General features: G+C 41.2%; 1 protein-coding gene across 7 annotated transcripts in view; it reads left to right on the forward strand.

Annotated features, from left to right (window-relative positions):
- The first annotated feature begins 3,963 nt into the window (after window positions 1-3,963).
- ZDHHC20 (zinc finger DHHC-type palmitoyltransferase 20) overlaps window positions 3,964-18,472 on the forward strand; it is an 86,949-nt gene continuing 72,440 nt past the window's right edge. For 4 of the 7 annotated variants that reach the window (XR_008651471.2, XM_055245336.2, XM_055245340.2 and 1 more), the window contains exon 1: window positions 3,997-4,312. Coding sequence is in view for 6 of the 7 variants with exons in the window: in XM_055245336.2 (XP_055101311.1) it covers window positions 4,195-4,312 (118 nt within the window). In the remaining variant the exon portion in view is untranslated. Of the gene's footprint in view, window positions 4,313-18,472 lie in introns of all 7 variants that reach the window. The other 3 variants (XM_063619029.1, XM_063619030.1, XM_063619031.1) reach the window with 2 other exon arrangements.

Consider the following 18,472-nt stretch of genomic DNA (forward strand, 5'->3'; position numbering starts at 1 on the left):
GAAGGATATACTTCCAGGTATAGGGAGGGCACCTCCCTAATGAGGGTCTTATGGCCTACTTCAGATAATTCTTTTATGGCCTGCTTTAGGAGGGAAGGATGGGTCAAAGAGAGCTTCTTGTTTTGGTTGTTCCCTCAAATGCCAAGGTGCCATATATTGGAGTAACATGTCCTGAACCCCATCAGTAGAAAGACAAAAACATGGTTTTATGGATTTGTCTTTTTTTTTTTTTTTTTTTTTTTTGAGACAGAGTCTCACTCTGTCACCCAAACTGGAGTGCAGTGGCGCGATCTTGGCTCACTGCAATCTCCACCCCCTGGGTTCAAGCAATTCTCCTGCCTCAGCCTCCCGAGTAGCTGGGATTACAGGCACCCAGCTAATTTTTTGTATTTTTAGTAGAGACGGGGTTTTGCCATGTTGGCCAGGCTGCTTTTGAACTCCTGACCTCAGGTGATCCACCCGCCTCGGCCTCCCAAAGTGCTGGGATTACAGGTGTGTGCCACCGTGCCCAGCCTATGTTTTTTCATATATTCCAGCCCACCCCTCCGCCACTTGGATGGGTTGACATATTCAAAGGGCTGCACAGTAAGATTCAGCCCACTGCTGCAGGAAGCAAGACCCAGGACCTTGTGTGCCAAGTCCCTCTTCCACAATGTCCAGATTGGAATTTTATTCTGTCTATTAAGTTTTAAATTTGACAGCAGTATTTTCTTATTTCAAAGACTTGTAATTATTATTTTTCAAATCTACCTGTTGTTTTTTGTTTGTTTGTTTTTTGCTTTTTGTTTTTTTCTTAGACGGAGTCCTGCTGTGTAGCCCAGGCTGGAGTGCAGTGGTGCAATCTCAGTTTACTGCAACCTCCGCCTCCCAGGTTCAAGCAATTCTCCTGCCTCAGCCTCCTGAGTAGCTGGAATGACAGGTGCCCGCCACCGTGCCCGCCACCATGCCCAGCTAATTTTTGTATTTTTAGTAGAGACGGGGTTTCACCATCTTGGCCAGGCTGGTCTTGAACTCCTGACCTCGTGATCCACCCACCTCGGCCTCCCAAAGCACTGGGATTATAGGCATGAGCCACTGAGCCCAGCCAAATCTACCTGTTTTTTTCCCATTTTTGTCTATTATTTTGTTTCCAAATTTTGTGCACTTTTCAGATGGAAGATATTCCTTCATTTACCTCTTTGTACATGCATGCTGAATACTGTTTTTAAAAGTCTTCATCAGACTGCTTCATATAATTAATTTTATTTTGAGTGAACTCTCGTTCTGATTGTTGATTTTTATTTGCATCCTTTTTCAGTATTAGATCTCTTCATGTGTTTTGAAATTGTGGTTTAATTTTGAACTAGTGAATTGTTCGTATTTTCCTCTTCACTCTTTCCACATTTATATGTACATGGTTTCCAGAAACCCTAATTGTTTCATAGCTGCCTCTACTTGCCCTCATTCTTCCCCAGCTCTCAGTCCAGAACTAGAACTTAAAATGGTATTTTCAGGTTCCTGGATGGTGGTTATAATGGGGAAACCACAGATCTAGTCCCCAGGCTAGTTGGTAGCTTGGTTTACTTCCAGGTTAGGGAGCTGCATGGTGTCCTCCAGTCTCCATGAAAAGCCATTATCCTAGAGATCAATCAGCACAATTCTCTTTTGTTACAGAATGGAGAGGGATAGAGGTTGGGGATGAAGGTTTGAGGCTGACTGTCTTTTGTTTTCTATCTACCATTGCTATGTTTTGGAGTAGAGTAGGTACATCAAAGCTGGTCTGAAGTCCTAAGTAGCTTCCTTTTTTTTTTTTTTTTTTTTGGAGACAGAGTCTTGCTCTGTTGCCCAGGTTGGAGTGCAATGGCGTGATCCCGGCTCACTGCAACTTCCACCTCCCAGGCTCAAGCAATTCTCCTGCCTCAGCCTACAGAGCAGCTGGGATTATAGATGCCCCGCCACCATGCCCAGCTAATTTTTTTTTTTTTTTGTATTTTTAGTAGAGATGGGGTTTTACCATGTTGGACAGGCTGGTCTCAAATTCCTGACCTGGTGATCTGCCCACTGTGGCCTCCCAAAGTGCTGGGACCACAGGCGTGAGCCATCACACCCGGCCCTAAGTAGCTTTCTTATCACCTTCTCCACTGCCACAAATCAAGGTCAGGCTACCATCATCTCTTGCCTCTACGACTGCGACAGCCTCCCAACTGGTCTCCTTGCCTCTAGACTTTCCTCCCTCCAATCCGTTCTTCCTACCACAACCAGAGTGATTGTTATAAAATGTAATTCTACTCACGTCACTACGCTGCCTAAAGTCTTTAAATGATTCCCTGTTGTCAAAACCAGTAGCAAAGATGGAGTGAAATCACAAGCCCAACATGGAAATGGAAGGAAGGGGTTTAAGACACTGGCTTCTATTGCTCACAAGCAAAAGAACATTAATTCATGTCTGTAAGCATTTATGTCAGAAAGAGTCCAAAATAATAAAAATATTACCACCTCAAAAATGTGTCTGTCCTCATTGTACAAGGACATAGATCAGAAATATTCTCTAGATCCCACATAAATCTCCTTAGAATATGTGGCAGTCATTTAGAAATCAGAAACTGGCCGGGCACGGTGGCTCATAAAAAATACAAAAAATTAGCTGGGCGTGGTGGTGTGTGCCTGTAATCCCAGCTACTGGGGAGGCTGAGGCAGGAGAATCGCTTGAACCACAGGGTCGGAGGTTGCAGGGAGCTGAGATGGCGCCACTGCACTCTAGCCTGGCAACAGAGCGAGACTCTGTCTCAAAAAAAAAAAAAAAAAAGAAAGAAAAAAGGAAAAAAAAGAAATCACAAACTAATGTGATCTGGTTGGCAACGCCAGAAGTTAGGAGGAGTAACTGGATGACAACAGAAAACTTTAAATATTCGTTCAACAATTTCTTACTAAATATTTCCTACTGCAAGTCACTGTGGATGTGCAAGAAATACTTTCTACCTTCCAGAACCTTACAAGGTAGTAGGCAAGATCACACATTTCAATGAGTATCAAAACTATTGGCTGAGCGAGGTGGCTTAGGCCTGTAATCCCAGCATTTTGGAAGGCCGAGGCAGGCAAATCACTTGACTCCGAGAGTTTGAGACCAGCCTGGCCAACATGGCGAAACCCCGTCTCCACTAAAAATACAAAATACAGGCCGCACGTGGTGGTGCACGCCTGTAATCCCAGCTACTCGGGAGGCTGAGGCATGAGAATCACTTGAAGCTGGGAGGTGGAGGTTGCAGTGAGCCAAGATCACGTGACCGCACTGCAACCTGGGTGACAGAGCAAGAGTCTACGGAAAAAAAAAAAAAAAAGAATGTGGCCTTATTTGGAAGTGGGCCTTTAAATTTCCGTAGTCATTTGCGGGGCAAGGAGAGGGTCATTTACATGCCCTTTCCTTCTCGCTACTCAATCTTCAATTTGGGTTACGAATCAAACTGATGGACCCTACATGGCTTCTACCCGAAATTACAGGTATCTACCGTTCCATCTTCAAGAAAGGGAGGGGTTCCGCCAAGATGGACATAAAAATCACAGGAGGAGCCTTCTAACAATGTGCATTCTTCGCACACTGAGTGGGGAATGGCCTCGTCATGTTTGAAACAGTGCCCCAACTACTCAATGTCCCAGGAACCCCAGTGGAGCGAGTTCTGTACACAGAGAGGCCGAAGATCCACAAATCAGCTAAGGAATCATTTCCATAGTCTCCCTCCCGCAATGAGTCTCGATCCACAAAAGCTATCCCCTGTCCCTCTCATCCATCAAGGGCGTATTTTTCGCCTCTCCTTCCCCGGCCTCCCGCGTCCGCCCAGCCTGTCCGCATCCAGCCCCGCCACGCCCCATGGGCGGTCCCGAGCTGCGGCCCCGCCCCCTCACCGCCTCCCCGGCCGCGGAAACCCCGCCCCAATAGCGCGGAGACCGTGGGCGGCCGGCGGCCCGCGGCCCGCGACGGGCGGGCGGGGACGGACGCCGGGGGAGGGGGGCGACGAGATGTGGGGTGGGGGCGGGACCTGGCCGGGCGCCGGGACGGGAGGAGTCCCGGCGGCGCCTCGGACTTTTGCTCCCACAAGCCCTGCCTCGGAGGCGGGGGAGCTGGACCAGCAGCCGCCTGGAACGTCCGAGTCGCCGTTGCCGGGGCTCCCGCGCTCCCCAGAACGGTGGGACTCGGGGCTCGGCAGCCGCCAGCGGAACATGGCGCCCTGGACGCTGTGGCGCTGCTGCCAGCGCGTCGTGGGTTGGGTGCCGGTGCTCTTCATCACCTTCGTGGTCGTCTGGTCCTACTACGCGTACGTGGTGGAGCTCTGCGTGTGTGAGTACCGTCTCCGGGGACTGCGGCGGGGCGCGGGCCGCGGCTAGGGCGCGAGATAGGCCTCTGCGCCCCGCGCCCGCCGCCTTTCTGGAGCCAGCGCCGGACGCCGGGCGTCCGGCCCCGAACGCGCTCGGAAGCGCCGAGGTCGCCGCACCCGCCGCTTTGTTCAATCCTGCGGCGCGGCCTTCGGGCGACCTGGGGCTCCTGAAGCCTTGCGGCGGCTTCCCGAGTGCAGGTCTGGCCCAGGGAGGCCCCAAGAGCTTCCTGGTTCCCGCCGACACCGGGGGTCCGCATCCTTCTGGGAAGGAAAGTGCAGAACGGGAGTAGTCGAGCTTCTTAGAAGGTTCAGGTTGTGTTTGTGGCCGTTTTGGCTTTTGTTCTTTTTTTTTTTTTTAAAAAAAAACCAAATCTGTTCCTTCTGTTGTTTTTGTTCAAACTGCGCGAGAAGAAACGCCTGTTACCTGTAGAGCGGGCTGTGGCGGGTTGGGGGAAGGGAGGTGTGTCTTTTGGTGGCCTCGGGCTGGAGGCGGGTCAGGGCTGGAGGCGGGTCAGACCTGGAGGACGAGTAAGCTCCCACTTTTGATTTTTGGTGGAACTTGGCTCGTTGTAAAATTCATTTATTTCTACTCTGAATCCAGCCGACTTTTGCAAAAGGTTAAGACAGAAAGAATGGGTGGGAGGAGACATAACCTGATTATCTTTTTCTTGGCTGATTATTATGTAGGCTTATATTTCTTATACTCATATTTTGGCGTCTTATTTTCGTTACTTCCATTTCCCTGATTAGTTCTTAGCACAAAATTCTCATCTGATTCCCTGGAAAAAAGGAGTAGCATTGCAGTGTACTTCAAGGATTTAACCTACTGGCTTGAATTGGTTGCCTTTTTAAGATGGAAGGAAATTGGTTGTCATTAATCAAAACACTGTTTAGGGGTGACTGCTATATTTGTGATATTGGGCAATTTCTCCAAGATTGTTTTGTCTTAAGTAAATTGTTCTTAGGCTTTGAGTATGTGGGTATTTTACACTTAAACCGGCCTCACCTAGGTTGTTCTGTATACATCTGCTGCGTATTTTTTATGAAAACCTAGGACCAAATGGTAAGTGGTGTTTGTGAACGTTATTGTTATTCCAGAATGTCCTACTCTTAGTCCTTAGATTGAATCTACCATTTTATGAAGGACTGTTAACAATATTCTTTGAATAAAGAACCACATGAGCTAGAAACTAATGTTATGAATGAGAAGAATCTGTACCGCCCACTCTTGAAAGTGGCAGAATCAAGACTTCAATTATGTTTGGATTTGTACAGCTTTCAACCAAGTATTTGGTTAAAACCCTAGTTCTATACATGGAAGAGAATGCTTTGGCTCAGAAAATTTATAAGTTTTGAAATTAAAACATCCACTCTTAAAATTACTTTGTACCTATAGAACGTTTAATTTTGAGACGACTATCCCTGCAGGTAGGCCCAGAATAAATTAGTTGTGGAATACATTTCCAAATAATATTAATCTTTTCAATATCATTGTTTAGTCTCATCCTTTTGGATACCAGAATGTTTACTAAAAATGATGTTTGAGTCAATTAAAATTACTAGATTTAAATATTTCTGGGAGCTACTTCCAGAAAGTGATAGTGATCATAGGATTCTCATCAACTTATGATGATACCTCCTTTATCTTCTTATTTACTCTGAAGTGGGCATTTATTCCAAAAGTTATATCATTCCTATTCTGTCAGAAGATTATTCCTACCATATTTTAATTCCCATAGTGGTTTTGAAGTAAAGCTGAAGGAGCACTAAAAATGTGCATTTATGTTGAGCTTCCACAGCTTAACCTGTAGATGGTTTTTGTCAAAAATATTAAAAAATGAGATGAAGCAGTGCTGTGAAAAGTCCTAAATTGCTTCTGATTTCTTTCACCACTTCAAATAAAGAAAGAGAAATGAACATGAATTGAGAAGTGCCATGTGCTAGTGGGCATAGAGGGGACATTTCATTCACCCTCTCCTTTAATTGTTTCAGTATGTCACAGCATAGGTATCTCTGCAGGTGGAGGAAGTGAGACTGAGCGAATAGGTCCTTTTGGTTAGGTCACACAATTGTTGATTATTGGAATGTGACCCACATCTTTCCGTTCTTTCATATAACTTCAGTGAGCTATGAGGGTCAATGGAATTGTAATTGTTTGGTCCATAATGGTGTTGGGGATAAAGAGGTTGGCATATTTTTGGAGATCATCTAGTTAGGCTTGAGGTTCATACTGTGGAGATTATACCCTACAATTTCATTAAGTTAAAACATTCTACAACTATGGCCTGATGCTTGGCAGAATCTTAAAATGTTTGGTGGTGAAAGGTCTTATGTAGAGGCTGTATTAACTCTGAGTTATCTCATTTTAACTAGAGAGAATTTGGGAGGTCTGCAGTGTCACTGGAGTATAAAATAGTTGAGCATAAAAGTGCATTTACTCATATTAAAACTATCCTTTAAACTACTCGTATGTATTCGTTTTCATAAGTACTGACCCTCCCACTGAAATATGTATAGATATATTACTTTATAAGTAAACTAAATGGAGGGAAGTATGAGTTTTACTTAAAAGTGCTGTTTTAATAGTTTTATAGGATATTCTTTTTATTTATATATGTATTTTTTGAGTCGGAGTTTCACTCTTGTTGCCCAGGCTGGAGTGCAATGGTGTGATCTTGGCTCACTGCAACCTCCGCCTCCTGGGTTCAAGTGATTCTCCTGCCTCGGCCTCCCAAGTAGCTGGGATTGCAGGCGCCCGCCACTACGCCCAGCTAATTTTTTTTGTATTTTTAGTAGAGACGGGGTTTCACCATGTTGGTCAGGCTTGTCTCGAACTCCTGACCTCAGGCAATCCACCCACCTTGGCCTCTCAAAGTGCTGGGATTATAGGCATGAGCCACTGCACCCGGCCTATAGGATATTCTTAGATTCTGGTATTCTTCATCAAACTAGGAGGAGAAGATCATAATTATATCCTTACATGTATGTATTAATTCATTTAATCTTAATCATGATCCCCACAAGGTTAAGTAATTTGTCTACGGTTATAGAGCCAGTAAGTAGCATGGTTAGAATTGGAACTCAAGGGGTTTGGCTCCAAAGCCCATGCTGTTAACCACTATACAATGAATGACGATTTCTATTTGGTGTCCAGATCTGGACACTCAGGGCAGATTTCAGTCCTGTATATGATATATTTATATAAAGTACTTTTCTCCTAAAAGGCAGCTGCAGAAGATTCCTAAATATCTCAGACAATAAAAATACCTGGCCCACAGTTGGCCGTAAGTTGAACAAATTATTGATTACCAAGAGGCCCTCATTCCGTCTCACCCTCTGTAACTTCCTAATTTTGTAATTAGACACACACACACCACTTCACTGGGAGTAATACTGAGGACAAAATTGAGGAAGAGGGTAATACATGTAAAATGGCCATCTCACAGGAGTGATAAGCTGAGAAGCAAAGATTAAGTAATTAGTAATATTGGTCCTTGATTTTAAATTAGACTGAAATTCTCCTATGATTTTTTTTCCCCAGGGTTGATATTTAAAGTATGAATGGATTGAATAACTTCTTCTCTTTGGTCAAGGTGGCTATTTTTGAGGAAAGTGCTAATTCTGGTTCCCAAGGTTTTATCAGAATATCTTGTTCAGGTCATCTTGAGTTGTTAGTAGATGTGTACCTCTTCTTTGGCATGTAGAGAATCTTAGAACTTAAAGAGATTTTAAAGATAATCTCATTCAGTCCCTTTACTTCTGAGGAAACTATTGCTCAAAAGAGCTATATTGGCTGGGCGCGGTGGCTCACGCCTGTAATCCCGGCACTTTGGGAGGGCAAGGCGGGCGGATCACGAGGTCAGGAGATCGAAACCATCCTGGCTAACACGGTGAAACCCCATCTCTACTAAAAATACAAAAAATTAGCCAAGTGTGGTGGCGGGTGCCTGTAGTCCCAGCTACTCGGGAGGCTGAGGCAGGAGAATGGCATGAACCTGGGAGGTGGAGCTTGCAGTGAGCGGAGATCGCGCCCCTGCACTCCAGCCTGGGTGACAGAGCGAGACCCTGTCTCAAAAACAAACCAACAAACCAACCAACCAACAAACAAAAGAGCTATGTTGTTTGTCCAAGGACAGGTATACCTTTTATATTTTTTCAGATAAATTTGTGGAGTGACTCTGACCTTTGAGTATGTATCAAATACTTCTTTGTGTCTCCTGCATAACTTCTTCAAATTTAGAGACAGATTAAGATAAATAACTTAAGCACTATCATTGCACACACTAGCTTGACACAGTTGATTCTGAAGTATTTTATTGATCTTGAAAGAACCAGTTTTGTATTTTATTGATGTTTCTCTTTTCTGTTTTGTTTTCCTGTTTGATCTTTACTATTTTCTTTTACTTTGGGTTTAATATGCTCTTTTTCTAGATTAATGTGGAAGCCAAGGTCATTGATTTGAGCCCTTTCTTAGGTAGCTAGTCCTATAAATTTACCTCCAAATATTGCTTTAGTTTTATTCTATCAATTTTGCTATGTTATGTTGTCGTTGTCATTCAATTAAAATTATTTTCTTGGGCTGGGCACAGTTGCTCACGTCTGTACTACCAGCGACTTTGGGAGGCTTGATGAAACCTCATCTTTTTGTTTGTTTGTTTGTTTTTTTTGAGACAGAGTCTCATTTTGTCGCCCAAGCTAGAGTGCAATGTGGTGATCTTGGCTCACTGCAACATCCTCCTCCTGGGTTCAAGCAATTCTCCTGCCTCAGCCTCTTGAATAGCTGGGATTATAGGCATGTGCCACCACGCCCGGCTAATTTTTGTATTTTTAGTAGAGATGGGGTTTTGCCATGTTGGCCAGGGTGGTCTTCAACTCCTGACCTCAAGCGATCCACCCACCTCGGCCTCCCAAAGTGCTGGGATTATGGGTGTGAGCCACCATGCCTGCCAAAACTCCATCTCTACAAAAAATACAAAAAATTAGATGGGCATGGTGGCTTGTGTCTGAAGTCCAACCTACTCAGGAGGCTGAGACAGGAGGATCCCATGAGCCCAGGAGTTCAAGTCTGCGTTGAGCCATGATTGTGCCATTGCACTCCAGCCTGGGTTACAGAGCAAGACCCTTTCCCAAAGAACAAACAAATCCTTTTATTTTGTTTTGTTTTAAGACAGTTTTGCTCTGTTGCCCAGGCTGGAGTGCAATGGCACCATCTTGGCTCACTGCAGCTTCCACCCTTCAAAATTCAAATTATTTTCTAATTTCACTTTTGATTTCATCTTTCACCCCATGGATTTAGTTTCCATTTATTTGGGGGTTTTACAGATATCTTTCTGTTACTGATTTCAAATTTCCTTGTGGTCAGAGAACATACTTTGTATGATTTAAATCCTTTAAAATGTATTCAGGCTTGTTTTATAGCCCAGAATGTGGTCTGTCTAAGCAGTGTTCCATATGTGCTTACAAAAAATATGTCTGTACTCAGCAATGTATTGTGCTGTTTGTTGCTGGATGGAGTATTCTGTTATGTTATAATGCTCCATAAATGTCAATTAAGGAAAGTTGGTAGTGTTATTCAAGTCCTCTATATTCTTGCTTTCCTGTTTGTTCTCTCAATTATTAAGAGAGGTATAACTATAATTGTGATTTATTTCTCCTTGTAGTTCTATCAGTTTTTGCCTCATGTATTTTACATCTGTGTAATTAGGTGCATAAAACATTTAGGATTGTGATATCCTGTTGACCAGTTGGCTCATTTAACATTATGAAGTGACTTTATTATCCCTGGTGATATTGTTTGCTCTGAAATCTGCTTTGGCAGATATTAACATGGGCACTAATCTTTCTTTTAATTATTGTTAGCATGGAGTATCTTTCTCCATCCTTTTAATGTGTATATGTCTTATATTTAAATTGTAATTCTCGTAAAGAGCATATATTTGGATCTTTTTAAATCCAACCTGAAAATCTCTGCCTTTTAATAGGGGGTTTTGACCATTTACATTTAATGTGATTACTGATACAGGCTTAAGTCTATCATTTGCTATTTGTTTTGTTGTCTGTCCTCTTTGTTCCATTTTCCTCCTTCTTTGACCTTCTTTTGAATTAATTGATCTTTACAACTTTTTTAATTTTGATTTTTAAAAATGATTCTATTTTATCTCCTTATTGGCTTATTACTAGTAATTCTTTTTGTTATTTTATTGATTGCTTTAGGGCTTATAACGTGCGTCTTTAAGTTATCACAGTCAACCTTCCAATTACGTACTGTTTCATATATAATACCTTATGAAAATATACTTCTATCTCTTCCATCTTGGCCTTTATACTATTATTGTGCATTTTATATGTTGTAAACCTCACACTGTATTGCTACTATGTTTAAACAGTTGATTATATTAATAGTTTTTGAAGATTTAGTTTAAAAAAACCCAAAATGTATATATTTATTCCTATAGTTAACATTTCTAGTTCTCTTCATTCCTTTTTATAAATCCATCTAGTGTCATTTCCTTCTGCCTGAAGGCCTTTTTTAACGTTTATCGTAGTGCAAGTCAGCTGGACTGAATCATTTCAGTTTTTGTATGTCTGTGAAAGTTTTAATTTTGCGTTTGGTTTTTAAAAGACAACTTGATCGAGACATAGTTTGCATGTCATAAAATTCACCAATTTAAGATGTACAATGCAGTTATTTTTAGTAAATTTGCCAAGTTTTGCAGTCATCACAACAATCCGTTTTTAGAACATTTCTGTCACCACATTAAGATCCTTCATGCCCATTTACAGTTAATCCTTCTTCCCACCCCCAGCCCAAGGTAACCACTAATCCATGTTGTCTCCAAATGCCTTTTCTGAACATCTCATACAACTGGAATAATACATGCTTGCAACACATATACTGAAATTGGAAGGGTACAGAGAAGATTAGCATAAAAACCAAGAAAAATTTAAAAAGGGGAAAAAATAAATGGAATCATACAATAAGTGTTTTTTTGTGTTTTTTTTTGGAGATGGAACTTCACTCTTGTTGCCCAGGGTGGAGTGCAATAGTATGATCTCGGCTCACTGCAACCTCCGCCTCCTGAGTTCAAACAATTCTCCTGCCTCAGCCTCTCAAGTAGTTGGGACTACAGGTGTGTGCCGCCATGCCCTGCTAATTTTTTTTGTATTTTTAGTAGAGACAGGGTTTCACCATGTTGGCCAGGCTAGTCTCAAACTCCTGACTTCAGGTGATCCACCTGCCTCAGCCTCCCAAAGTGCTGGGGTTACAGGAGTGAGCCGTGCCTGGCCAATAAGTGGTCTTTTTTGTCAGGTGTATTTTGCATAGCATAATGTTTTTGAGGTTCATCTGTGTATTATGTATCAGTATTTCTCCCCTACTCTTCACTTCACACCCTAATTTGTGTTTTTCTGTTTTCAAAACATATTCAGTTTTATTTAGGAATATATTTCTAGTAAGCCTCCCCACATCATTTGTACATTGAATTAGAATATAAATTAAAAGTATGCACTTTCTTATATTTATTTATGTACCTGAATAATCCTGCTTACAAGACTTATAGTATGATTGGGTCCTGTTTGTTCTTGTATCCATTAGAGCCTAGTGCTAGTAGACTTTAAATTAATATAACTTGAATTGAATTGAATCATACTCTTGTAAACTCACTTGAATCATGTTTGAATATTAGGACACACAAACATCTAGAATAATAATACTAATTATAGTTACAAAACATGTATTTCACAATCTTTAGTGGTAAAGGCTACGTGAAATGGCTTATTGGTCCAACATGCAGTCTTTGTTTTGGGTTATGAAACAGTGATTCTTTGAAATTATGCTGACATGGTTTAAAAAAACCTATTTCCCTCAATCTTATCCTCAGTGGTTGGCATACTTATAGGAAAAGTTAAATGTGAATTAGAATTAAAAACAAAAAACTTTTGGCCAGGCATGGTGATTCATGCCTATAATTTCAGTACTTTGGGAAGCCCAAGTAGGAGGATTGCTTGAAGCCAGGAATTCAAGGGCAGTTTGGGCAACATAGCAACACCCTTTACAAAAATAAAATAAAAAATTAGCCAGGCGTGGTGGTACCCACCTGTAGTCCCAGCTACTTGGGAGGCTGAAGCAGGAGGATTACTTGAACCCAGGATTTGGAGGCTGCAGTGAGCTATGATCACACCACTGCCCTGCAGCCTGAGTTACAGAGTGAGACCCTGTCTCCAAAAAAAAAAAAAAACCTTTTTATTAATTTTATCATTTCGCATCTATTTTCAGATGCGAGAGTGTAGTAATTTTCTAGATAACTTGCCTTTGAAAGATACAGTGGCCAGAAGACCTATTTATTTGAATTCTGCAGTTACCTTAGCCTTCTCTTTTACTTTTTGTTATTTTTGAAGAAAAAGTTTTTTTTTCTCATGACTACTAGTGAGTTAATCTGTCCTGGTATGATTTTCTGTGCTACCAAATAGCAAACTGGTCTGAGAGAGCTCTGTAAATACATATTTTTAAAAACCCACCTAAACTCAAATGAAAAAAAAAGATGTTTTATTTCCCCACAGAAACTAAACCTTCTTTGGGGCTTCCCTGCTTTCTTTAAAGACAAGAAGTGTGGAAGAGAAAGATGCTGGACAACCTAGAAACCAAGTCAGACTGTTTAGAAGAACCTTATGCCCTAGTCATGCAAATAAAAGCCTAGCTGCTTCTCTGCCCACTCCCTTTCTGGCAGAGAAGTAGTAGTATGCTGAACTCCAGACTCTAATCTGTTTACTTGACATCTCTGCTTGGAGATCTAATAGGCATTGTAGACAAAACTCTTGATTTTCTTTTTTTTTTCTCACCTGAACCTGCTGCTCCTAATAGCTCAGTAAATGACAGTTGTATCCTTCTACTTCTTGGGTTGAAAAGTCATTCTACATCCAGTTAATCAGCTTGTCCTGTCATTAAATGTATAAAATCCAGCTGCTTCTCACCACTACTACTGCAACTGTTATTATCCTTTAAACCACCATGATCTCTGCTTAGTGTAATAGACCGAAAAACATGACTTTAATAATTTGCACTGTCTGGGTGCAGTGGCTCATGCCTGTAATCCCAGCACTTTGGGAGGCCGAGGTGGGCAGATCATCTGAGGTCAGGAGTTCGAGACCAGCCTCATCAACATGGCAAAACCCCATCTCTACTAAAAATACAAAAATTAGCTGGGAGTGGTGGCAAACACCTGTAATCCCAGGTACTCAGGAGGCTGAGGCAGGAGAATCGCTTGAACCCGGGAGGCAGAGGTTGCAGTGAGCTGAGATCATGTCACTGCTCTCCAGCCTGGGAAACAGAGTGAGACTCTGTCTCCAAAAAAAAAAAAAAAATATGTAAAATAACAATAATAATAATAATTTGTACCATCTTCCATCAAGAAATAGTCTGTTTACCACCCATTGAATCTGGGCTGGCCTTGTACTTGCTTTGGCCAGTAGAATGTAGATATGTGAGTTCTGGAACTCAGGCCTCAAGACAGCATACATCTTCTGCCTTAGCTCTTTTGGGACATTCTGGTCGTCGTGTAAGGAGTCCAGACTAGACTGCTGAGTGGTCTGGTCGTCGTGTAAGGAATCCAGACTAGACTGCTGAGTGAGAGACCACATGGAGAAGAGGCCCAGCCAAGAGAAGCCAGAACCCCTAATGTGTGAGCAAGGCCATTTTAGACTCCCACCCCATTCGAGCTGCCTGATGACTGCTGTTAGTAGAAAAACTTTCCAGCCGATCATAGCCCAAACTGCTGACCCACACAATTGCAGGAAATAATTAACAGTGGTTGTTTAAAGTAACTAAGTTTTAGGGTGGGTTGTTAATGCCACATTATCACCTATATTGTTGTAGTATCCTTGTAAACCTGTCTCATCCTCTACTCCACCCCCACCTTTATTCCATGTGTTCTCCAGGAAGCAGTCAGAATGGTCTTTTTCAAATTAATATCAGTTTGTTACTCCTATTCTCAAGACCTTGACTGGCTTCCTCTCTTGCTCAGCAAGATATCTAAAAGCCTTACCATGGCCTTTAAGGCATTATGTATTCATTACTTCATTACTTCTCTGACATAATTTCCTTTCCACTCTTCCTCTAATTTTATCTCTAACTTAAGAAATCTATTTTCTATAGGCAGGTCTGTGGAAGGGTGTGTTGTCTAAGGGAGGGAGCCCTCCACATCATCACCATGTGGGATTTTAAGATTAATACCTGACACTATTCCTATAAGCATATAAACAATGCATTTAGATACTGCTCAAATATGTAGAACATACACTTGAACAGATGGGCATTACCCTTAAATAACTGATATAATAAAGAATAAAGGTGACTAGTTTTATGGAGAATAGATTCCCTTAAATAGAGATCCATAGGTCTTTAAAATAAAATTAAAAAAAATTTGGGTTTAAAACATCTGTATTTTGGCTTTCCCGATGCATTTTAGTAACTATCGTGAACTTTGAACCACTCATTGGAATCATAGGAAGAGTTAATTTTTATGGACATACTAATTGAACAGCATATAAAAACAAACACAAACTTATTAAATGTGAAGTCTTCTGGGAAGCTTTTAAAACTAATTGCATGAAAAGGATATCCTCAGCATCTGAAGGAAATAATACCAAATACACCAAAATATTAACAGTATATGTTGCTGGGTGTGAGATTATACTGATTTTTTCCTTATGCAATACATAGCCTCTTAATAGACTTTCATATTTTCCCCTTACAGCATATTCTTCCCTTATCCCCCAAAGAGCTAATGAATCTGCTAAAAAAAATACAAGTCGTGATTATGACTCCTCTGCTCAGCACCCTCTGATGGCTTTCCACTTTGCTTAAAATGAAATTCAAAGTTGAAAATATGTAAGGCTCTAGATGCTCTGGCCTGCCACTGCTTCTCACCTAATTTCTTCCTTTGCTCATTCTGCTTCAGCCAACAGGCCACCTTTCTTTTCATCTGTCAGGCCACCTGAGGACCCTTGAACTTCCTGTTCCTTCTGCCTGGAATGCTTTCCTCCCAGATTTCCGCATGGCTAGCTCTCACTTCATCTAGATCACTGTTCAGATAGTCAGAAGAGGCATTCCTATCAGAGAGGCATTCCTATCAGAGAGGCATACCTATCAGAGGCATACCTATCAGAGAGGCATACCTATCAGAGAGGCATTCCTGACTACCTTCTGTAAAAGAAGTACTTCGTCTTTTACTATCTCCTCACCCTGCATTTTTCCCCCCTCATAGCGCCTATTATTACTTGACATATAGTTATTTTTGTTTCTCTCCAGAGTCGTATATTCACTGCTGTATTTCCAGAACTTAAAATAGCGTCTGGTATAATATGTTCTCAATAGATGTTTGTCGAATGAGTGGATTGATTGTGTAGCTGCCAGTTCCCATGCTAGTAGAAGAGGGAGAATTGGAATGTTTTCATATAGTAAACAACTTGCAATTATTGATAATCGGTGTTATTGATAATCTTAAAGTTGCCTCTGGATTTCAGATAGCCTGTTCATTAGGCAGGTGAGGAAACTGTCTTGAATTGTCAGGAGGAAATGTTAATTATAATAGCTGTTATTATTTATTGTATGCCCACTGTGTGCCTGACATAGTCTAAGGCACTTCACTTATGTTAGGTCTTTTTTAATTCTAACTCTATTGGAGAGAGATTATTAGCATTATTTTATGGATTAAAAACAAAGACTCATAGGTTAAAGATCTCTTTTGAGGCCATACAATTGATACATAAAACCAAAGCTCAAATCCACATCTGTGTAACTCTATAAGTTTTGCCCTTTCCATTATACATTTGTCCATTAAAATATTTAATAATTTATAAGCTCTATGTGCAGGCCTTTCATTATATTTGTTATCACTAGTCAAATCTTGTATTTGGGGCGTGTAATGCAAATAAGACAAAACCTCTCCCATGTATATATAAAAATATATAAACCATACATGTAAAACGTGTGTGTGTGTGTGTGTGTGTGTGTGTGTGTGTGTGTGTTTTGAGACAGGGTCTCTGTTGCCCAGGCTGGAGTGCGTTTGGCATGACCACAGCTCACTGCAGCCTCAAACTCCCAGACTCAAGCAATCCTTCCACCTTAGCCTCCTGAGTAGCTGGGACTACAGGCGCATAACACCATGGCCGGCCAATTTTTGTATTTTTTATAGAGACGAGATCTTGCTATGTTGCCAGGGCTGGTCTCGAACTCCTAAGCTCAAGCAGTCCTCCCACCTCAGCCTCCCAGAGTGCTGGGATTGAAGACATGAGCCACTGTGCCCAGCCCTATATTTTTATACAGGTGACATTTGGTATAACAGTACCTATCAAGAGCAGTTTGGAGGAAAAAGATCATAAAAAGGTAGGGGATGGATATACCTACTAACTTTCACGTAGAGAAGGCTGATTTACTGGCTGTTTGTATTTATAACTATTTCAGATCTATGCTTGTTTCTTGGGTTTATGGCCCAATACAAATAATTTAATTTAGTAGAATAATATAAATTTACTAATTTTATCATATATAATGTATTTTTTGAAAGTACCCTTTATTATCACTATCATTTTATAAAAGGATATTCTAATATCAAAGTATGAGACATAATCTAAATGAAGACTTCAGTGCTTTTAAATTATTGCAGTTTATGAAAAATTCTCTCCCTTTTGCTTATGTTTCTTGTTTTACTGTGGCCTGGGTCATAGACTTGGATTTGGGAGTCATTTCTTTAGCACACCAATTTATCTCTCCAACTAGTTTCTATGCTGATCTACATAATAAACAAGTAACCTTCCGTGACTTCCAGGCAGTCTGTTTAGAGCCTAAAGCCTTAACCTAAAACCAGGGAGGTGAGGTATTCCTGGTTCTAACAACAAAATTTTACTTATTTATTAATTTTTTTGAGACAGAGTCTCGCTCTGTCACCCAGGCTAGAGTGCAGTGGCACAATCTCAGCTCCCTGCAACCCCCACGTCCCGGGTTCAAGCAATTCTCCTGCCTTAGCCTCCCAAGTAGCTGGGACTATAGGCACACGCCACCACACCTGGCTAATTTTTGTATTTTTAGTAGAGATGGGGTCTCACCATGTTGGCCAGGCTGACTCCTGACCTCAAGTGGTCCTCCCGCCTTGGCCTCCCTAAGTGCAGGAATTACAGGTGTGAGCCACTGTGCACAGCCAAAATTTTAGAACACAGACTAATCATAAGATGACATTATCTATAGCTATATGTGGAAGTTCTAGAAAAATGAGAGTTAGCAGAGAATATTTTAAATCCTTCTGAACAATATTGAAGGACCCCAGGAAATAGTAATAATTATCCTTACTATTCATGCATTTAATGTGCTAAGTAATTAAGTGGTCTGTCTATATCTTTTGATCTTTACAATAACTCTACAAAGGAGATGCATATTTTTCTTCAATTTATAACTTGAGAAGTTGACTTAGTTCCTCAATTCAGACCTTTCCACATATCCTTCTAAAACCCATACAGATTAGTAAGAGCAAATAAAATCAACTATATAACCTGGGCCTATGGAATAACTAGGACATAGAGAATTTTTAAAACCACAGTTTATATATGAGTGGGGAAATAGTCATCTAAGAATAGCTAGGTGAACTCTGGTGACTATCAGAACTAAGAGTAAGGGACTCTGCAGAGGATAACAGGCTCTCTTTGTTCATCCTCAGAAGATGAGAAACCTATCCCGAGTGGGAAATACTGAAAACAGGTCTGAAATCTGGTGGATCAGAGCATGGCAACTGAGAATGCAAAAGAAAAGGGACTTGGAAAAGTGTTTATGACTTGAGATGGCAGCCTTAAAAAAAAAAACACCACTCCTAGGGGAGAAGGTAGCACCTTGGAAGTTGAAAGTGTCCCATGAAGTATTAATATTTAATAGTAAAGAGAAAGAAGGAAATAGCTGGAAGGACACAGCTGAAACAAGAGTATCAAAGCAATAGAGGATAATAAATGCAGCGTCCATCTAGCAAATAAACTGTACTTCACTGAAGCAACAGAAGAAGGCACTGGTAGAAATAAGAAATTAAGCAAGCCCTTTTGCCCCAGAGGGTTTCTTGCTGTGGATGGTCCATGAAAATCAACGT

This window comes from Symphalangus syndactylus, chromosome 15 (assembly GCF_028878055.3).
Source record: "Symphalangus syndactylus isolate Jambi chromosome 15, NHGRI_mSymSyn1-v2.1_pri, whole genome shotgun sequence".
NCBI lineage: Eukaryota > Metazoa > Chordata > Mammalia > Primates > Hylobatidae > Symphalangus > Symphalangus syndactylus.